Source organism: Neoarius graeffei, chromosome 24 (genome assembly GCF_027579695.1).
Source record: "Neoarius graeffei isolate fNeoGra1 chromosome 24, fNeoGra1.pri, whole genome shotgun sequence".
Taxonomy (NCBI): Eukaryota; Metazoa; Chordata; class Actinopteri; order Siluriformes; family Ariidae; genus Neoarius; species Neoarius graeffei.
The window spans coordinates 26,176,222-26,195,293 of NC_083592.1; the positions used below are offsets into that span (position 1 = coordinate 26,176,222).

Consider the following 19,072-nt stretch of genomic DNA (forward strand, 5'->3'; position numbering starts at 1 on the left):
GTACCCTGCTAGAGGTGCAATCTAACCTCCACACTCCTATACTGACAAGATGCAGCTACAGCAAGCAGAGGGAGGATGATCTGAGGTCTGGGAAGAGCCCAAAGCTACACAAAAACTGTGGAAGGCCAAGAGCTGGGCACTGATTAAAACCTCGTCTGATGTAGTATAATAATAATAAAAAAAAAAACCCGATAGACTAAACGATCTGACAACAGCATGTGAAAACCTCTATCAGAGCGGCGCAGAGTTAAATTGTTTAATGAATAAAGAGACAAAATTCCTGAAAAATGACTCATTTTCATTATTCTGGTATTTGATGTCTGCAAAATAATTAAATAATTTGCTAAGGCCATCAGTGTTCTCCGTATGTAAACTGGAATAATGTTCGTGTTAATGTGTGCTCAACTCAGCCTAAAGGTAGGTGCGTGTGTGTGTGTGAAAGGGATAGTGGTAGAAAGAGATGATTAGGGAACTTACTGTTTATAAGAATAGTAATCACAAATAAATACACTTTACATTCCAGTTATGCCATACCACCATAATTTCTCTAACAAATAAGAAACAGGAAGTCCAGCAAAAGCAGAAGGCCATCACAAACACGACTGACTCCTGAGGCCCGAGAGAGAGAGAGAGAGGGAATCCAAACTGAAATGAGAAGGAAAAAAAAAAAGATACAACACCCAGAGACAGAAAAATTAAAAAGAGAAAAAAAAAATGGACAGACAGATCTTCGCTTATCTTGAAGAAAATGTTTGACGGCGAAAAATATACTGTAATAAAGTTTGATGACATGTATTTTGCATACCCCAGGTGGTACAGGCTGTGTGTACGTTATGGATGGCTACAAGTACTCAAGTACTTACAAGTGACAGCAATGATTAATCATGATAATATAATAAATGTGTGTTTAACGTTCATTGAGGCATTAATTAATGTTAATTAATTGTCCAACAAGACAAATTTTCCCAGGAATTAAGCGTAATCTTCATTTTAAAAATTTGGCGATTGGTTAAGTGGCGTGTTGCACAGGAACTGAAGGTCAACTGGTTGGAATGGCATTGTGGGCGGGGTCTATAGCGACTGCACAGACAGAAGACGGCCAGTTTGAGAGTCTGGGACCAGCGGAGTTCCCTCATTGCACACCAAAGCTTTTAAAATAAAAACAATGCATTTATATACATACTGAGTGAAAACTAAGATGGTGCTCACTTCAGCTGAACTTTCACCAATGCTAATTGTAGGTGTGATGCTAGAAGAGCAGGGAGCCAATCAAACCTAACGTCCAAAATGTTAAAGATTAGCTGCTATTAGGTTTTGTCAAGTGCACTAAACACAACTACTGAACCTCCTATAATACTCCAGAGGTGGACAAAGTACCCAACTTCATTACTTGAGTCAAAGTACAGATCCCACTGGTCAAATGTTACTCCGATACAAGTGAAAGTTGTCCAGTCAAATTTTTACTTAAGTTAAAGTACTGAAGTACTTACTTTTAAAAATACTCAAGTATTAAAAGTACATTTTGTGTCAACGCGTCGTTGTATTATTGCCACAACACTTACAAAACCTAACACCATTACTAAAGACAGAAATGTGAATTCACAAAATGAACGCATACTGTGCCATCATAGTGGTTTAACGTTAAGCTAGCTGGTCAGTGAAGCTCCACCTGACATGCTAGCAAACTCTTTTCAAACTCAAAAATCATATTGGATAGCTAACGCTACTAGAAAAGAAAGATTTCAACATTCTGTTTATTTGGCAAGATTATGCTAAAACATATTTCTGAAAGCACTTCAGATAAGTTAACGTTATTCATGTTAGCGTAACTCCGTTTTTACACGCTAACTAACAGTGTCCAAGTTAACTAGCTATGCGTTAACGTTAGCCGTGGACAAGGCTACGGCGACTTGGCGGGAAAATCCATAGAAAGTCATTTGACTAACCAGACTGCATAGCTATTGCAATGTTATCGCTAGCTCTAAAAGCACAGACAACTTCACTGCAAGCTTTCTCTTGGAATAAAACGTTTATATACCTCAATGTACTTCCACAGGTTGGACGGCGAGTTTTTGTTGGCCGTGATGTGATTCGTTTTCGGATAACAAAGCAAACAATTAAAACGAAACAAATCTTTAATCTTTTCAGAAAACTGAAACGTGGGTCCTAGCTATAGAACCATGGGTGCGTGCATTCCTCAGAAGAACCGTCTTCTTCCATTCCGCCATCAACTGATCGTGTTAAATAACGCTGCTGAGAAATCACTGAACTTGATTTTATACAGTCTATGGACGTGACGTGACCCTAGTGATTACTGATCGGCTCTCAGTGTCACCTGCGAAAAAAACAATCACGTTTTAGAAAAGAAAAAACATCCACTTTCAAAGCTGCTTCATAGTAACGAGTAACGAGGACCTTGACAGAAATGTAGTGGAGTGAAAAGTACGATATTTGTCTTTCAAATGTAGTGAAGTTAAAGCCAGAAGTTTCCAAAAACTAGATAGAACTCGACGCTGATGGGGATGCCTCCGCCCGGTAGACTACACGCCTTATTAAATTGTGATTTGGGGATGGACATTTGACCTCACAGTAATCTTGACCTGGTGAAACTACTTGTATTTGCCTTGGAGATATTGTGTTCACAAGGTTTTCGGACAGACATTTGACCTCACAGTGACCTTGACCTTAGACCTTTTGATCTCAAAATATAATCAGTTCATGTTTGTCCCAAAGCGCACGAATGGTGAAAGTTTGGTGAAATTCCTTTCATTTGCCTTTGAGATATTGTGTTCACAAGGTTTCGGGACAGACGGACGCACGGACGGTTTCGGGATGGACGCATGCATGGACGCACGCACAACCCAAAAACACAATGCCTCCTGCACCTTAAAGGGATAGTTCGGGATTTTTGACATGAATCTGTATGGCATCCCCATCAATAGTGTCGTGCAAACACACTGCCTTACCCCTGACAGCATCCTGTGAGTCCAGTTCTTGTCCAGTTTTGGTCCAGACGAAAGTAGTCCGGCAAGTTTGTTGGGGTCACGAAAGTAAAACGTTTTTCGTCTCAAAACAGTACGTGTTCAAAAGAGTGATACATTTGCATCACAAAACCGTTGCCAAATAAAAAGTCAGACCTCAAAATCGCTTGGCACTATTTTCTCTCCCTTCTCATCACTGCGCGCTGCCGCCAGGTGACAGCCACGGCTGGTTCATTCATTGTTTACTAGTGATGGGAATTTCGGCTCTTTCGGCTCTTCTTACTATAAGGAGCCGGCTCTTTCGGAAGACTTTTTATAATTATTTCTCATGACCTGTACATTCACATCGAGTACACATATCAATGCAAATTAACACGAAGGGATTTACTAGACCAATTTATATCTGGAACTATTTTCAGCCACAGCACAGGCAAAGCACCGCTGCAGGCGCAGAGACACCGCGCAGCGCCTGAAAACGGGTTTTCAGGTGCTGCGCACCCGTTTTCAGGCGCTGCGCGGTGTCTCTGCGCCGTGGCTGTCACCTGGCGGCAGCGCGCAGTGATAAGAAGGGAGAGAAAATAGTGCCAAGCGATTTCGAGGTCTGACTTTTTATTTGACAACGGTTTTGTGATGCAAATATATCACTCTTTTGAACACATACTGTTTTGAGACGAAAAACGTTTTACTTTCGTGACCCCAACAAACTTGCCGGACTACTTTCGTCTGGACCAAAACTGGACAAGAACTGGACTCACAGGATGCTGTCAGGGGTAAGGCAGTGTGTTTGCACGACACTATTGATGGGGATGCCATACAGATTCATGTCAAAAATCCCAAACTATCCCTTTAAGGTGGCGGAGGCATAAAAAAAAAAAAACCTCAAGTACAGATACTCAAAAAGTGTACTTAAGTACAATACTCAAGTAAATGTACTTTGTTACTGTCCATCTCTGTAATACTCAATTTGTGAATGTGTGTGTGTGTTTGCCATAGTGATTTGTGCTTCGCTTGTACACCCTGTGCACAAAGAATCTGCCTACTTCAATGCAGTTGGTGCATCCTGAAGGTTCCCAGGTGTTGCCTAAGGACTCTGGAATCAGCTTTGAAAGGGCAACAACTGAATAAAACTACTGCTTTCATGGAGAGCCTTCTGACCTTTGGCTTTGATTTCTCATTGACATCTGACCGGACAGGCAAACAAGAGTGCGGCGTAAATAAATAAAAAAAACAAACCAACCCAAACTATTGGCTTCTCGTGACTGTTCCAGGAGCGCCTCTGTCTGCTGAATGAAATGCAGCACTGCTCGAGTTGATGTATGCAGTCAATACGAGTGAAGGTGATTGTTTATCGTGAGGTTTACACTACCGTTCAAAAGTTTGGGGTCACCCAGACAATTTTGTGTTTTCTATGAAAAGTCACACTTTTATTTACCACCATAAGTTGTAAAATGAATAGAAAATGTAGTCAAGACATTTTTCTGGCCATTTTGAGCATTTAATCGACCCCACAAACTCAATCTGCTCAAAGGAAGGTCAGTTTTATAGCTTCTCTAAAGAGCTCAACTGTTTTCAGCTGTGCTAACATGATTGTACAAGGGTTTTCTAATCATCCATTAGCCTTCTGAGGCAATGAGCAAACACATTGTACCATTAGAACACTGGAGTGAGAGTTGCTGGAAATGGGCCGCTATACACCTACAGTTGTGCTTATAAGTTTACATACCCTGGCAGAATTTTTGCTTTCTCGGCCTTTTTTCAGAGAATATGAATGATAACACAAAAACTTTTTTCCCCACTCATGGTTCGTGGTTGGGTGAAGCCATTTATTGATAAACAACTGTGTTTTCTATTTTTAAATCATAACGACAACAAAAAACATCCAAATGACCCTGATCAAAAGTTTACATACCCCAGTTCTTAATACCGTGTATTGCCCCCTCTAACATCAATGGCAGCCTGAAGTCTTTTGTGGTAGTTGTGGATGAGGCTCTTCATTTTCTCAGATGGTAAAGCTGCCCATTCTTCTTGGCAAAAAGCCTCCAGTTCCTGTAAATTCCTGGGCTGTCTTGCATGAACTGCGCGTTTGAGATCTCCCCAGAGTGGCTCGATGATATTGAGGTCAGGGGACTGAGATGGCCACTCCAGAACCTTCACTTTGTTCTGCTGTAGCCAATGACAGGTCGACTTGGCCTTGTGTTTTGGATCGTTGTCATGTTGGAATGTCCAAGTACGTCCCATGCGCAGCTTCCGGGCTGATGAGTGCAAATTTGCCTCCAGTATTTGCTGATAACGTGCTGCATTCATCTTTCCTTCAACTGTGACCAAGTTTCCTGTGCCTTTGTAGCTCACACATCCCCAAACCATCAGCGATCCACCTCCGTGCTTTACAGTAGGAATGGTGTTCCTTTCATCATAGGCCTTGTTGACACCTCTCCAAATGTAACGTTTATGATTGTGGCCAAAAAGTTCAATTTTGGTCTCATCACTCCAAATTACCTTGTTCCAGAAGTTTTGAGGCTCGTCTCTGTGCTGTTTGGCACAAATTTTTGTTGGTCTACCTGACCGTGGTTTGGTTTTAACAGAGCCCCTGATTTTCCATTTGTTAATCACAGTTTGAACACTGCTGACTGGCATTATCAATTCCGTGGATATCTTTTTGTATCCCTTTCCTGTTTTATACAGTTCAGCTACCTTTTCCCGTAGATCCGTTGACAATTTTTTGCTTTCCCCATGACTCAGAATCCAGAAACATCAGTGGTTGGATGAAAGATGCAGGAGTCTGTCTGGATCCCAGAAACTCACTCAGCTTTTATGCACACACACTGATTACAAGCAAACAGATCACAGGTGAGGATGTTACTGTACCTTTAGTAGCCATTCAAACCCATTTGTGTCAACTTCTGTGCATGTTATCAGGCCAAAATCACCAGGGTATGTGAACTTTTGATCAGGGTCATTTGGGTAGTTTCACAGTCGTTTGACAATAAATGGTTTCACCCGACCACTAAGCATGAGTGGAAAATATGTTTTTGTGTTATCATTCATATTCTCTGAAAAATGGCCAAAGAATCATATGTATGGAGATATTGCACCAAAAACCAGACATTTGCAGCTAGAATAGTCATTTACCACATTAGCAATGTACAGAGTGTATTTCTGATTAGTTTAAAGTGAGCTTCATTGAAAAGAACAGCGCTTTTCTTTCAAAAATAAGGACATTTCAAAGTGACCCCAAACTTTTGAACGGTAGTGTATACTGAAATGTTATGTAGCCACTAAGGATGGGGAATTTTGATCGAAACTGAGGGACGAGAGACAGATTTATACCTCTTTCAGCCACACTCTGATGGATCTGCTGGCTTCTTGGTGCCACACGTTGTGAACTGAGTCAGTCATGGCCACTGCACGTACACGTGACATCACTTCATCTTCTCTTTGGATCATCTGAGAGTTATAGAAATAGAAATATAGGAGGTTATGCAAGCATTTTCAGGAAGGGAAAAAAAAAAGTATAGTTTCTCGACATAACAGATGGACTTGTCAGTGGCATCATTAACAACACACTTTGTATGTATACGCTAACCGCGAAGCGTAAGATAAAGGAGCCAGGGAAGGAGACAGGTCTGACAACAATAGGTTAACAATCACTTCACTTGATCCATTTTATAGGGAATCGAGCTGGGCTGGGTGCTACATCAAAATGTCCGTGGTCATTTGAATACAGTGCTTTCCCCAAGCACAGCTAAATTAAAGGGGGTGTATAGAGATAAATGGAATCTATTAAGGCACTAAGAACTAATATATCACACTGCTGATAAGCTACTCTCAGGAGCATCCTGTTAAAGAAAAGGCTAGGAAGCAGGTAACACTTGCATGTATAAACACACACACACACTTACGCATGCCTGGCTCAAATTCCTCCCTAGGACTCAACAGTGCCCGAGGGAATGACAAATTCAAGGCCTTAAAACTCTTCAAAGTGTCGGTGAAACAGGGATATGATGCTGCTTAAAAGTAACCGAGCCCGAAGATCGTCTAGACACCAAAGTTGTCGACAGTCTCGCCAAAAACTATAAAATAACCAGACCAGCGCAGAAGAAAACGCAGGTCGCTGGCAACGTGACAGGAACCTTTAGGGGATTTTATAGGAATAGTGTAACCCAAATGGCATTTAATATCATAAATACCGTTATGTCATGACAAACAGTGCAGAGGCATGTAAACACAACCTCAGTGTGAACATGGCAATCGGATAACATGAGAAACCGCAAAGGAAATATGATTTCCATTGGGAGCACAGCCGCATGTGTATCGGACGTACAGCGTCGCGTGCTTTTGATTGGATATCCTTCAGTGACTTGTCTGACGCACCCACACGCACACCTATCATCATCGACGTCCGACCGTGCGCTTTTGTGCAGTCGAATGGAAAAACAAAAACTCGACACATGTAGGGTTAGAGAATAACCATGTGATTAGATCAACTGGAATGAATTATGAACGATGGGATGGATAGATGAATGAGTGCTATGATTCCCATTCCCACACGCCCGTCTCTCTCAGCCTGTCAACATTAGTGGTTAGCAGTGAGAAGACGCACTGGGCAGCTGCTGCTCATCCGTCTTCAGCTTCAAAAAGCAAGCACAGCAATGCTAATGCGCATGGACTTGTTGCATTAAAAAAAAAAAAAAAACCAGATGTTGAACCATTTGCTTGCTCTTGCCCCTTCTACTTGTGCACTTCAGCATCTGGCCTGAAGAGAAACACGAGTGTAAAGACGGACGTTGCTGGAAACGGACTAATTATGGCCAAGTGGGTGAAAATCCTAAATGGACTTCTCAGCCCTACCGTACAAATTACAGTAAGGTGGTTCTAATGCTGTGAAGAAATGTATTTAGTACTGGATGTATGAAACTTTCCAAAGGCATACACCTTACAGTACAGAAAACGCGTACTCAGTCTCGGGATGTGTCAAAAGCTTTTCTGATATAAACTAAACCCTTAAGCTGAAAAGGTGACGCATGCCTCAACAACCCCCTTCCACTCCATTCCTTCTCTCTTTCTTTCTGCTTGACCTCCCTCATAACCTCTCGTGTAATATGCAGCATTTAGCTCTTCGAGCTGTCTTATATTATGGAGCAAGCTAATTGCTTGGATTTTGGGAATTTGAAAAATCACACTTTCATTTCGGCTATTTTACCTTCGACATAGCTGACAGCATGAAGCGTGATACACGCGTGTATACAGCCCGACACACTCAACACCCTTCCATTTCAGCATCGGCCAGAACAAAGGCCAAGACTCTCCCTAAGACTTGCATCTAAACACACAGGCAATAAGACAATTATTTAGAGCTTTGATAATTGTGTGTCAAAGGCAGCGCAAGTCACCAGATAATTAGGTGAGAACTGACTGATAATCCACAATAGTGTCCCTGGGGGGTAGGCGGGGGGAAGAAAAAAGAAAAAGAAATTCTCAACACATTTCTAGATGAATGCAGGAGGACAAAAGTAACAAATAAATAAAGAACTCGTGCAAGCTTTTAACGGGAGCTCGCTAACCAGCGAAAAGTACCGACACATGAAGATGCAGGATGCACTCGTGTTCATACACAGATGTGAATCCAGATGCTGGCTGATTCAGGAAGCCATGCTGTTCGTATCGTCGTTGAGCTCAGCCTAATGCACCCAAACTGCTGCTATAATCCATGCACCCTGCCGCGTGGTAAAATGAAGCTTAAATATTTGATTGATTAACTGTCCAATTACGGCCAGCGAGAGCAGCAAATGCCACATATGCTCCTACAATCGCTCGCTAGAGTTGTGTGGTTCCATTTAGAGCTTGTGGAGCTATTCTGTGAGACATTTCTAGGCCAAAATCACTCTCCACTTCAAACTATTACTGAGGGAAACAAGATAATGGATGATGTGATGAGAAATACCACCCGCGTGTAGCTACAATGTTAAAGGCACACTCCAGCCAGCAAATAAAAATGAAACTGTCGATGAATCTGTTGTGAACATGCCGACTCGCCTCTAACACCGTGCATGGATTATAGAGAGCGTGCACGTGACGTCACGAGGTCACGTGATATTTGTTTATCCGCCATTTTGGACGGCAAGGCCGCGCATAGAACTTAGACGAACCCGTTCTAATTATCAAGTGTGTGGGAGTAGATCTTTCGAGAATGGTTATGTCTTGTTCAGCATTTGGTTGTATCAATAGACAGGGCCAAAAGGAGGGCCTGTCATTTTATAGATTCCCCGCAGACGAGGAGAGACGCGCAAAATGGGTGCCCGCTGTGCGAAGAGAAAACTGGTACCCCAGTTCTACCAGCCGAATTTGTAGTGAACATATCAGGTAGGTGTAATCTTCTAATTCAGTACTCCTAGTACATCTGTTAAGTTGATTTTCGGATTGAATGATAACTGCATACTTAGAAACTAGACAGTTAGACGTTTAAAATGGCTATGCCTAGCCCTACTACCCTGGCCTAGTCTATGACAATGTTTTATCTTTTTGGCTCATATATGCCTTTGAAAGGCCAATCCATAGTAGGGATGGCGAAAACTAAAAAAAAAAAATCTTGACCGACCACCGAGCCTCATTAGCCGGTTAAAGTCGGTTAACCTACGAGTTTAAACAGGGATGCGCCTTTTTCACGGGTGAATCGCGCAGATCCGATTTTTTTCTTTGGGGGGGCGTTGGAGTGTCTGAATAATTTCATCAGAGTAAATTCTGTATTAAAATTACTAAATAAGCGATAAAACGTCCTGCATAGTCTCTTTATGATAAACGTCTTAATGCCACTTACCCGTGAGGTTGTCAAGTAGACATTCTTCTTCGGAACCTTCCAGAGGTATAGTTGGGATACCCATCCCGCAACAAAATATTTATAAGCTTCCAGGCTCTTGTAAGCTTTGAGGGCTTTGCCAGTGTAACAAGATTCACGAGAAAATTGTAAATGTCATGGTAGGCCAGATCGGGCAAATCGCCGGCACCGCAGCTCCGAATTTCCCTGAACAAGGATTGCGGCAAGTTGTACGGATCTGCAATCCCCAACCTGGAACACTTTTCCACGTAACGCTGCCTCACGTCACCTTCAAGATGCTGAACAAACTTAGACAAATAATCGCGCAATGTAGATGGGGTATTTTCCAAATTTTCTTAGGGATTACTCCCTGGATCCATTACACTCGCACAAGGTAAACAATCCTGAAGCCGTCCAATATGGCGGAGTAGGCGGAGTAAACACGGACGGGTCACGTGACTGCACATCCTCTATAGCACCGTCACCATCACCGGCAGATCAGCCCTCACCCCCCCCCACCATCATCAGCAGCATTGGAGCCATCAACACCTCCTGCAGATGGAATACACATCTTCACCGCAGACCAAGTCAGGAGAGAGCTGAGGAGGCACCCCAGGAGGCAGCAGGCCCGGACAAGGTATGTCCCAGGATGCTGAAGGCCTGCGCTGCCCAACTGGGGGAGCCCCTCCAACATGTCTTTAACCTGAGCCTTCGCCTCGGGAGAGTTCCTGTCATGCCTCATTCCAGTCCCTAAGAAAGCACATCCAAAGGAACTGAATGACTACAGGCCGGTTGCCTTGACATCACACGTGATGACGACCATGGAGCGACTGCTGCTGAACTTCCTCAGACCCCAGGCCCACCATGCTGAGGACCTACTGCAGTTCGCGTACCGGGAGAAGGTGGGAGTGGATGACGCCATCCTCTATCTTCTGCACAGGACTCACTCTCATCTGGACAAGGGGAGCGGCGCAGTGAGGATCATGTTTTTTGACTTCTCCAGCGCCTTTAACACCATCCAGCCCCTTCTACTGAGAGGTAAGCTGCAGGAGATGGAGGTGGACACACATCTGGTCTCCTGGATCACAGACTACCTCACCGGGAGACCACAACACGTCAGGATCAGGAACGGCATTTCTGACACGGTGATAAGCAGCACGGGAGCACCACAGGGGACTGTGCTCTCTCCAGTTCTGTTCACTCTCTACACATCAAACTTCAAATACAACTCGGAGTCTTGCCATATGCGGAAGTTCTCGGACGATACTGCGATTGTGGGATGTGTTCATGATGGACAGGAGGAGGAGTACAGGAGCCTGATACAGGACTTTGTGTTGTGGTGTAAATCCAACCACCTGCAGCTGAACACTGGCAAAACAAAAGAAATGCTTGTGGACTTTAGAAGGTCCAGGCCGACTCTGCAGCCGATCTCTATTGAGGGGGTCGATGTGGAGATGGTCAAGACCTACAAATACCTGGGTGTACATCTGGACGACAAGCTGGACTGGACAGTGAACACTGACACCCTCTACAGGAAGGGTCAGAGCAGACTCTACTTCCTGAGGAGGCTCGGGTCCTTCAGGATCTGCCGAAAACTGCTGCTGATGTTCTACCAGTCTGTGGTAGCCAGTGTCCTCTTCTGTGCTGTAGTGTGTTGGGGAGGCAGCATTAAGAAGAGAGACGCTGACAACTTGACAGGCTGGTGAGGAAAGCTGGCTGTGTGCTGGGAACTGAGCTGGAGTCCCTTACATCAGTGGCAGAGCGAAGGGCCCTGAGCAAACTGCTCTTAATCATGGACAATATTCACCATCCTCTGCACGGCGCCATCATCAGGCAGAGGAGCTCGTTCGGTGGCATACTGTTGTCCCTGCCCTGCACCACGGACAGATTCAGGAAGTCTTTTGTCCCTCAGGCCATTAGACTGTTCAACTCCTCCCGGCGCAGCAAAAATAATGCTGTGTTCACACTTATACCGGTATGAAAGTGGTATAACTGTATCGATACAAAGTATACCGGTACAGTTTAGTGCATCTGTCCACACTAGCGAGAAATGTTTGCGGTTTTCTTTCACGGTAGTTGAAATGCACGTGCGCGAAATGTTTCCGTGGTTACCGAGTAACTTCCTTCCGAGAATATGGCGGATGAAACAACGTGTGTGTGCTTTTTGTTGTCAATGTACAGTCTGTATTTCTGGTGGTCATTTATTCAGTCGAATCGTATAAAACGCGCGAGGCAGTTGAGAAAGAAACAAACGAATCTCCGTTCTTCACTATTTTATTCAGCGAAGACATCGATTGAGGTGTGTGACTTTGCACATGCGCATTATATTTGTATCGATACAGAGCCGCTTCATCTGTCCACACTACAGCGAAGCGCTACAGTACCGATACTGTACCGGTACGAAACCCATACATTTGTGGGTTTCGTACTGATACAGTTATACCGCTACAGTACTGGTATAGTTGCTAGTGTGGACAGGTGTTGCGGTACGAAAGTAGTTTTGTATCGGTACAAAATCCCCAGTGTGGACAGGGTATAAGACTCTGTGACTCTGCTGTACTCACGACTAGTTACACTGCTCTTTTCATGTCCATTGCACTTCTCTGCTGCTTACATAGATGTACATTATATGCATACCGTAGATGGGTATATACAGATATTTGTAGATAAGCTAGTAACCTTATTATATACTTTATTATTATATACTGCTATAATGTACCTACTTATATATTATACATACTGCACACACGCTGACTTAATATTTATATACTAAATATTATACATCGTACACTATCACAAATACTATATGTACTGATATATACTTTAACTATGCCTATCATGTAATATACTATGCTTTTTATCTACCATATACCACTAAGCACACTGCACATGTATGTAACTGTCCACAAAGTATTTGCACTGCTCGTTACACGCTTATTTGCACTGTGACTGGTTACTGCCAACTGCACTACCTCCCACACGGAGAGCTGTATCTTTTATTACTTGCTCTTATTGGTAATTTTTTTCTTTTGATATTTTGTATTTTAGTTTTTTATACATATAATGCTATTTAGTTTTTGTATTGATCTTGTGCAATGCGGAAATGTTACTGGATACCTTGAATTGGCCTCTGGGATTAATTAAGTAAGTAAGTAAGTAAGTAAGTAAGTAAGTAAGTATCTATCTATCTATCTATCTATCTATCTATCTATCTATCTATCTATCTATCTATCTATCTATCTATCTACGGTATCTATCTATCAGCGGTGATGCAGTCGTACGAGACGAGTTTCTTGATTTTGGAATCTTGCATGACAAATACTTTCATTGTCGACTGGGTTTTTAAACGACTTTTTCCACTTGCGTCATGATCAACTAATAAAGGAAGCTACAGATTAACGGCAAACATGTTGGTGTATGTGCGTCACGCATGCTGGGTTGTCTAGTAACCAAAAGGCTGATGGATGTAAATGCAACAATGCTAAAAATGTAACCAGAGGAATGAGACATTAGTTTCATTCCAGGATTCAGCCTGATATCGCGTCTTTAGTTACGCCACACTTTGCTGCAAGCCCTCTAGTCGATCTGACCTCTGGACCCAAGCAGGGCTCTGTGGTGGAAAGCGGAGTGCCACGGTTCTTCACTGACTCCGGGGGGGCACAGGGCAGCCCTCAGATTTGCCCTTTGGCCTTGAGCATAGGCTGGAAAAACAGCAGCAGCTGCCCTAAGGGCTGCAACACCCTCCACAGGAAGAGACAACACTCGCGCTTTCCCCTGCTTTGAAGCGGAGGATTCGAGGCCCGGCCATTCTTTGTCTTCAGAACAGGAAGGAAGGCTTAAGCACCAGGATGCTATGAGGCCCCGGGGAGCTGGAGTGTGTGCGAGTGGGAGATCTGTCTAACCCGTGCGTGTCCGCATGCGAGTTTATATAATGCAATTGTGTAGCTAAGGTCACATGCATTTGGACGCGCTGTGGTGGTGTTTAATAGGGAGCGGCAGCCAGGTTTTGATTAATGAACGTCAGGGAGTGGAGGCGATAACTTCCTCCTCCATTTCCTGTCTCTCAGCAGGCTGCCACGTGCATGCGGGGTGCTGTCGTCCACTGGGTATACGAGGGGTGCGTGTGGGTGGACGGACATGAAAAGGATATTGGTGAACTGCTGAGTGGCAAGACTGGGGACAGGGCATGAGGATGACACCCCACCACCACACACACACACACACACACACACACACACACACACACACACACGTACCAGTGCAGACACGTCAGAAAGAGTGGCTGAGGAAAGGGAAGCTGGGTAAATATTTACTGACACAGCACAAGCGGCGAGCGCTCGACACCTACTGGAAACAAAAGCAGGAGGAGAAGGAGCCGTGTGCCAGGAAAGAGCCACTGCTGCTCCACTCCACCTCCCAACAAAATAGGAGGAAATAGGGAAGCACGCGGTGGACGACTGAAAGTGGGGGATGGGAACAACAATCACAAGCCACAAAGACGACACACACACATTTTATATATACACACACACACAAACATTATCCTTTAGCTCGAGAGCGTCACTGTAAATCACAATAGGGATGGGTGATATTTTATTCAAAAATATCATATCATGATACTCTGAGATCACGATATCGACATATAGGTTCGCTAACAAACTTCCAGCGAAACGTATTTTACAAAACTACAACAAACTGAGTTCAATGTTGCTTTTACTTAATGTCTACGAAAAACATATAATTCGAAACAGAAAATTCTTCTAATTTTAAAGATTCAGGATAAAACTTGTCAAGCTGCTTCCAATCAGTGTTACTGTAATGAGACTATCTGTATTTTTATTGACATTTCGATCAAAATACAGATGGTACCAGCGATATCTCGGAAAAGAGTATTGCAACAATATGTATCCCAATATCAGTGATACAATTATGTTGCCAAGCCCTCAATCACAGCACTGCCATTAATTTTTCTTACACAGTGAGCTCTGTGGAATGTTCATAAAAGTGTATGCAGGGAAGCACCACACTGACTCAATCTGCTTTAGAAAACATTGAATATGATCTGAGAGCATGGACACAAGCTGCTCATAAATGCTTTCTGCTGACTTTTACATTGACAGAGTGAGAACAGGCATTCGAAGCACGTCTGAGGTCTTCAATACATGTTCATTTAAAACCTGTAGACACAATAACATTTATAGCTCAGTATACTGTACTCTAAATATAACACCTTATGTGAATGACATTTTATAAAATAATGATCCTTTGCCTTGATGCAAGAGGAAATACGGCCCTAAACGGACTGAATAATATATTTAACAAGCGGCGTTTGAGCATTTATGTCTGGTATAAATAAAACTGTATTGCTGCTATAGGTGTATGTGGTTCTCAAACAGGGGTCTATCGGATTGGACACGCTCAGAGATGGTTTTATAATCATAAAGAAATTGAGTGAAGACTAAACAGATGAATTATTTACGAGTACAGAGATATAAGACTATCATGAAGCAGGTCAACACTGCACTGAACCTATTTATTTCCAAAATCTTGTGTGTGTACACATATACATACATACATAATATACACACACATTTTTTATTTTTTATATATGAGGGCAGCACGGTGGTGTAGTGGTTAGCGCTGTCGCCTCACAGCAAGAAGGTCCGGGTTCGAGCCCCGTGGCCGGCGAGGGCCTTTCTGTGCGGAGTTTGGATGTTCTCCCCGTGTCTGCATGGGTTTCCTCCGGTTTCCCCCACAGTCCAAAGACATGCAGGTTAGGTTAACTGGTGACTCTAAATTGACCGTAGGTGTGAATGTGAGTGTGAATGGTTGTCTGTGTCTATGTGTCAGCCCTGTGATGACCTGGCGACTTGTCCAGGGTGTACCCCGCCTTTCGCCCGTAGTCAGCTGGGATAGGCTCCAGCTTGCCTGCGACCCTGTAGGACAGGATAAAGCGGCTAGAGATAATGAGATGAGAATTATATTATTTATATATATATATATATATATATATATATATATATATATATATATATATACACACACACACACACTAGCTAAAACAAAAAGGTGTCAGCATTAACTGCCCCATGTGAATCAATGAACCTTCGACACCCATGACCTCGTCACCGGTTGTCCTTCCTTGGACCACTTTTGGTAGGTACTAACCATTGCATACCCCACAAGATGTGCCATTTTGGAGATGCTCAGACCCAGCCATCTCGCCATCACAACTTGGCCCCTTCTCAAAGTCGCTCAAATCCTTAGGTTTGCCCATTTTTCCTGCCTCTAACACATCAAATTCAAGAACTGACTGTTCTCTTGCTGCCTAATTTATCCCAGCCCTTCACAGGTGCCATTAGTTTATCTTCGAGTGGTGAACATATTCACGGGTGAGCAAAGTGAACGAGTGAAAATATTTTCAACATGAGATTAACTTCATATCTTCATGCCACCATATAATGTTGTTTATATTATATGGACACATCCATAAAAAAATTAAATAAAATACACAAGTTACTCAAAATAATTTTAATTGTGAACCAGTTCACCATTTTGACAAAGCGCATCTAGTCAGCGGGAAAACATTTGGCGTGATGTCATCAGAGTGAAATATCGGGAATTATTATCAGGGGTGATAGCGTTCCGGCGCCGCGCCGGATTTTCGGCGTACCGTGGCTGGGGAAAAAAAAAAAAAATCTAGTTCGCCCATTGTCCTGTGTCATTCTGAGATGCGCAGATAGACAGTAAAGGGAATTCCGAATTCCCTTTACTGTCTATCTGCGCATCTCAGAATGACACAGGACAATGGGCGAACTAGATTTTTTTTTTCCCCCAGCCACGGTACGCCGGAAATCTGGCGCGGCGCCGGAACGCTATCACCCCTGTATTATACATACAGGACACTTTTTCCATGGAATAAAAACATGTATTTTTTTTGCAGTCCAAATCCTGCGCTCTGATTGGCTGGCGAGTGGGTCCGTATCCTACGGTACGGACCCCGGTTACGGACCTCTGGCGACTCACTCGTTCACAACAACAAACATAGTAGCATTTTTTGTCAACATTTTTTTTTTTAAATAAGATTTATTTATAAGATTATCAAAAATCTTATAAATTTTTGCCAGCATTTCTCAGGAGAATAGCATTAATTTTACAGCATGGATAGCGATAACGACAGTGTTCACAGCGAAAGCGAGTTTTACTACCCTGAGGAAGAAGAAATAAAAGAAAACATTTCAGGAGAAAGCTAAAAACCTATAACTGTTGCTAACGCAGAGCAAAAACATGGCTGAATCCTGAATGACTCCTATTTGTATAAATAGGGGACTACATAGGCGGCAAAATGTAGGTTTTTTTTCCTGCCATGGAAGTGCACTTGTATACCGAGGAGGAAGCCATTTGCATTACAGCCGTGAATGAGAATTCAAAATGACGGCTCGGCTTGGTTTTCCCTTTCGGGCGCTCTCGTTTTCTGTTAGAATTTGGTAAAGTAAAAAATAAATATATTATTTACCAGCTTAAGGTCGGTCCGTATGGTGAAATACCGTGACCTCGGCCTTGAATACTGACCTCGGCCCAGAGGGCCTCGCTCAGTACTTTCAAGACCTCGGTCACGGTATTTCACGATACGGACCTCCCAGCTGGTAAATAACACATATGTATTCTATTCCCTTCTAGTGGGTTTCATTCATTTAATTTGATAGCATACAATATCATATCGCTTATCCTACATGTATTACGTCACTCTACCCAATGGAGAACGAGCATGCAATATTGTTACAATATTGCATGTTGTCAAGACATGACATCACATGTCGGAGCTGATACGAATAACCAATGAGAAACTTTTCTGCGGCGCGTGTGCAAAATCATTTCTTTGCTCGCCAGGAAAGAGAAAGACGCATTGAACATCCGAAAGGCTACCGGAACTTGATTATATATTCTTCACGCATATTTACAAGAGAGAAACATACCAATGGACATCGCAAAACTGGAAAAGAGACACGTCGGAGATGTAAAACTTCTGCGCTAGCAAGCGACTGTGACAATTTGTAAACAAACATGGCTGCCAGGTTTGCATCGTTAAAATGGAAGATTTTGAGAGAATTCTGGCTGCCAGGTCGCTCCATTGTGTATAGTTGTCAATGTTGATTTAAAAAAATAACTAAAGTAAATTACATAGGGAAATGAATACTCAAGTCTGAGTGAAAATACTGCGGCAAGTGTGTGTGGAAGAAGAGTCTGGAGACTCTTAGTTTCTCGGTCGTTAGCCTGTGCTACTTGCTCTCGATAGCACTGGCTTGACTGGTTTGTTAGCATTCGCTAACACTACTGATGAACGCTACACCGGCTGGAAGGTGACTTCACTGCTGTGCTGACGGCGCCAACTCCCGGGTAAGCTAGCATTAGCCTTTGAGAATGCTGATATGAAGAGAGTATGTATAATAATAATAATAATAATAATAATGGCTTTTTTCGTAGTATATCAGATACATTCCATTCAGCTACTCGTCTTCGACTCGTTCAATATCATGCTAGCTGAATGGAATATCTCACTCAACGCCAGCCAGTATTATTTAAATACACACACGCGCACACAGTACCAGTCAGAAGTTTGGACATACATTCTAATTCAATGGATTTTCTTTATTTTTATTCATTAAAACACACTTCATGTCTTAAAGTAATGATGGATGTCGTTTCCGTTTACTTAGTCGAGCGGTTCTTGACATAACATGGATTACTACAGTTGTGGTGTTGAATAGAGCCGTTTACTGTATTATTATCTACTATTCGATCTCAAGCGCATTAAGGCACCAAGAAATTGCACTAATTAACTTTTGACGAGGCGCACCTATTAACTGAAAAGCATTCCAGGTGAAAGCTGGTTAAGATAATGACAATAGTGTATAAAGCATCATCAAGGGAAACACTGGCTACTTTGAAGAATCTAAAATATGAAATTTTTTTTTAACACTTGTTTATTTACCATATAATTCCATATACGTTCCAGATGTTATTTCATAGTTTCGATGTCATCAGTATTGTTCTATGATGTAGAAAATAGTATACAATACAGTATACAATACAGAAAGACCTACAGTATGAGTGAGTGAGTGAGTAACGGTGCCCCAAAACCTTGCAGTTTGTCAGTTTATGTGGCATCAAATGCACATGAACTACATAAACCATCTTATATACGATAACTAATACATGACGCAACAACTGTCTTGTATAAGGAAGGAACTGTAAGTAGAAGTACTATCACTGTAGGGGT

At 42.8% G+C, this 19,072-nt stretch overlaps 1 protein-coding gene across 1 annotated transcript in view; it reads right to left on the reverse strand.

Annotated features, from left to right (window-relative positions):
- arb2a (ARB2 cotranscriptional regulator A) overlaps positions 1-19,072 on the reverse strand; it is a 310,752-nt gene that overhangs the window by 60,534 nt on the left and 231,146 nt on the right. The window contains exon 9 of the mRNA XM_060906938.1: positions 6,309-6,425. Within this exon, the coding sequence (XP_060762921.1) occupies positions 6,309-6,425 (117 nt within the window). The remainder of the gene's footprint in view (positions 1-6,308; positions 6,426-19,072) is intronic.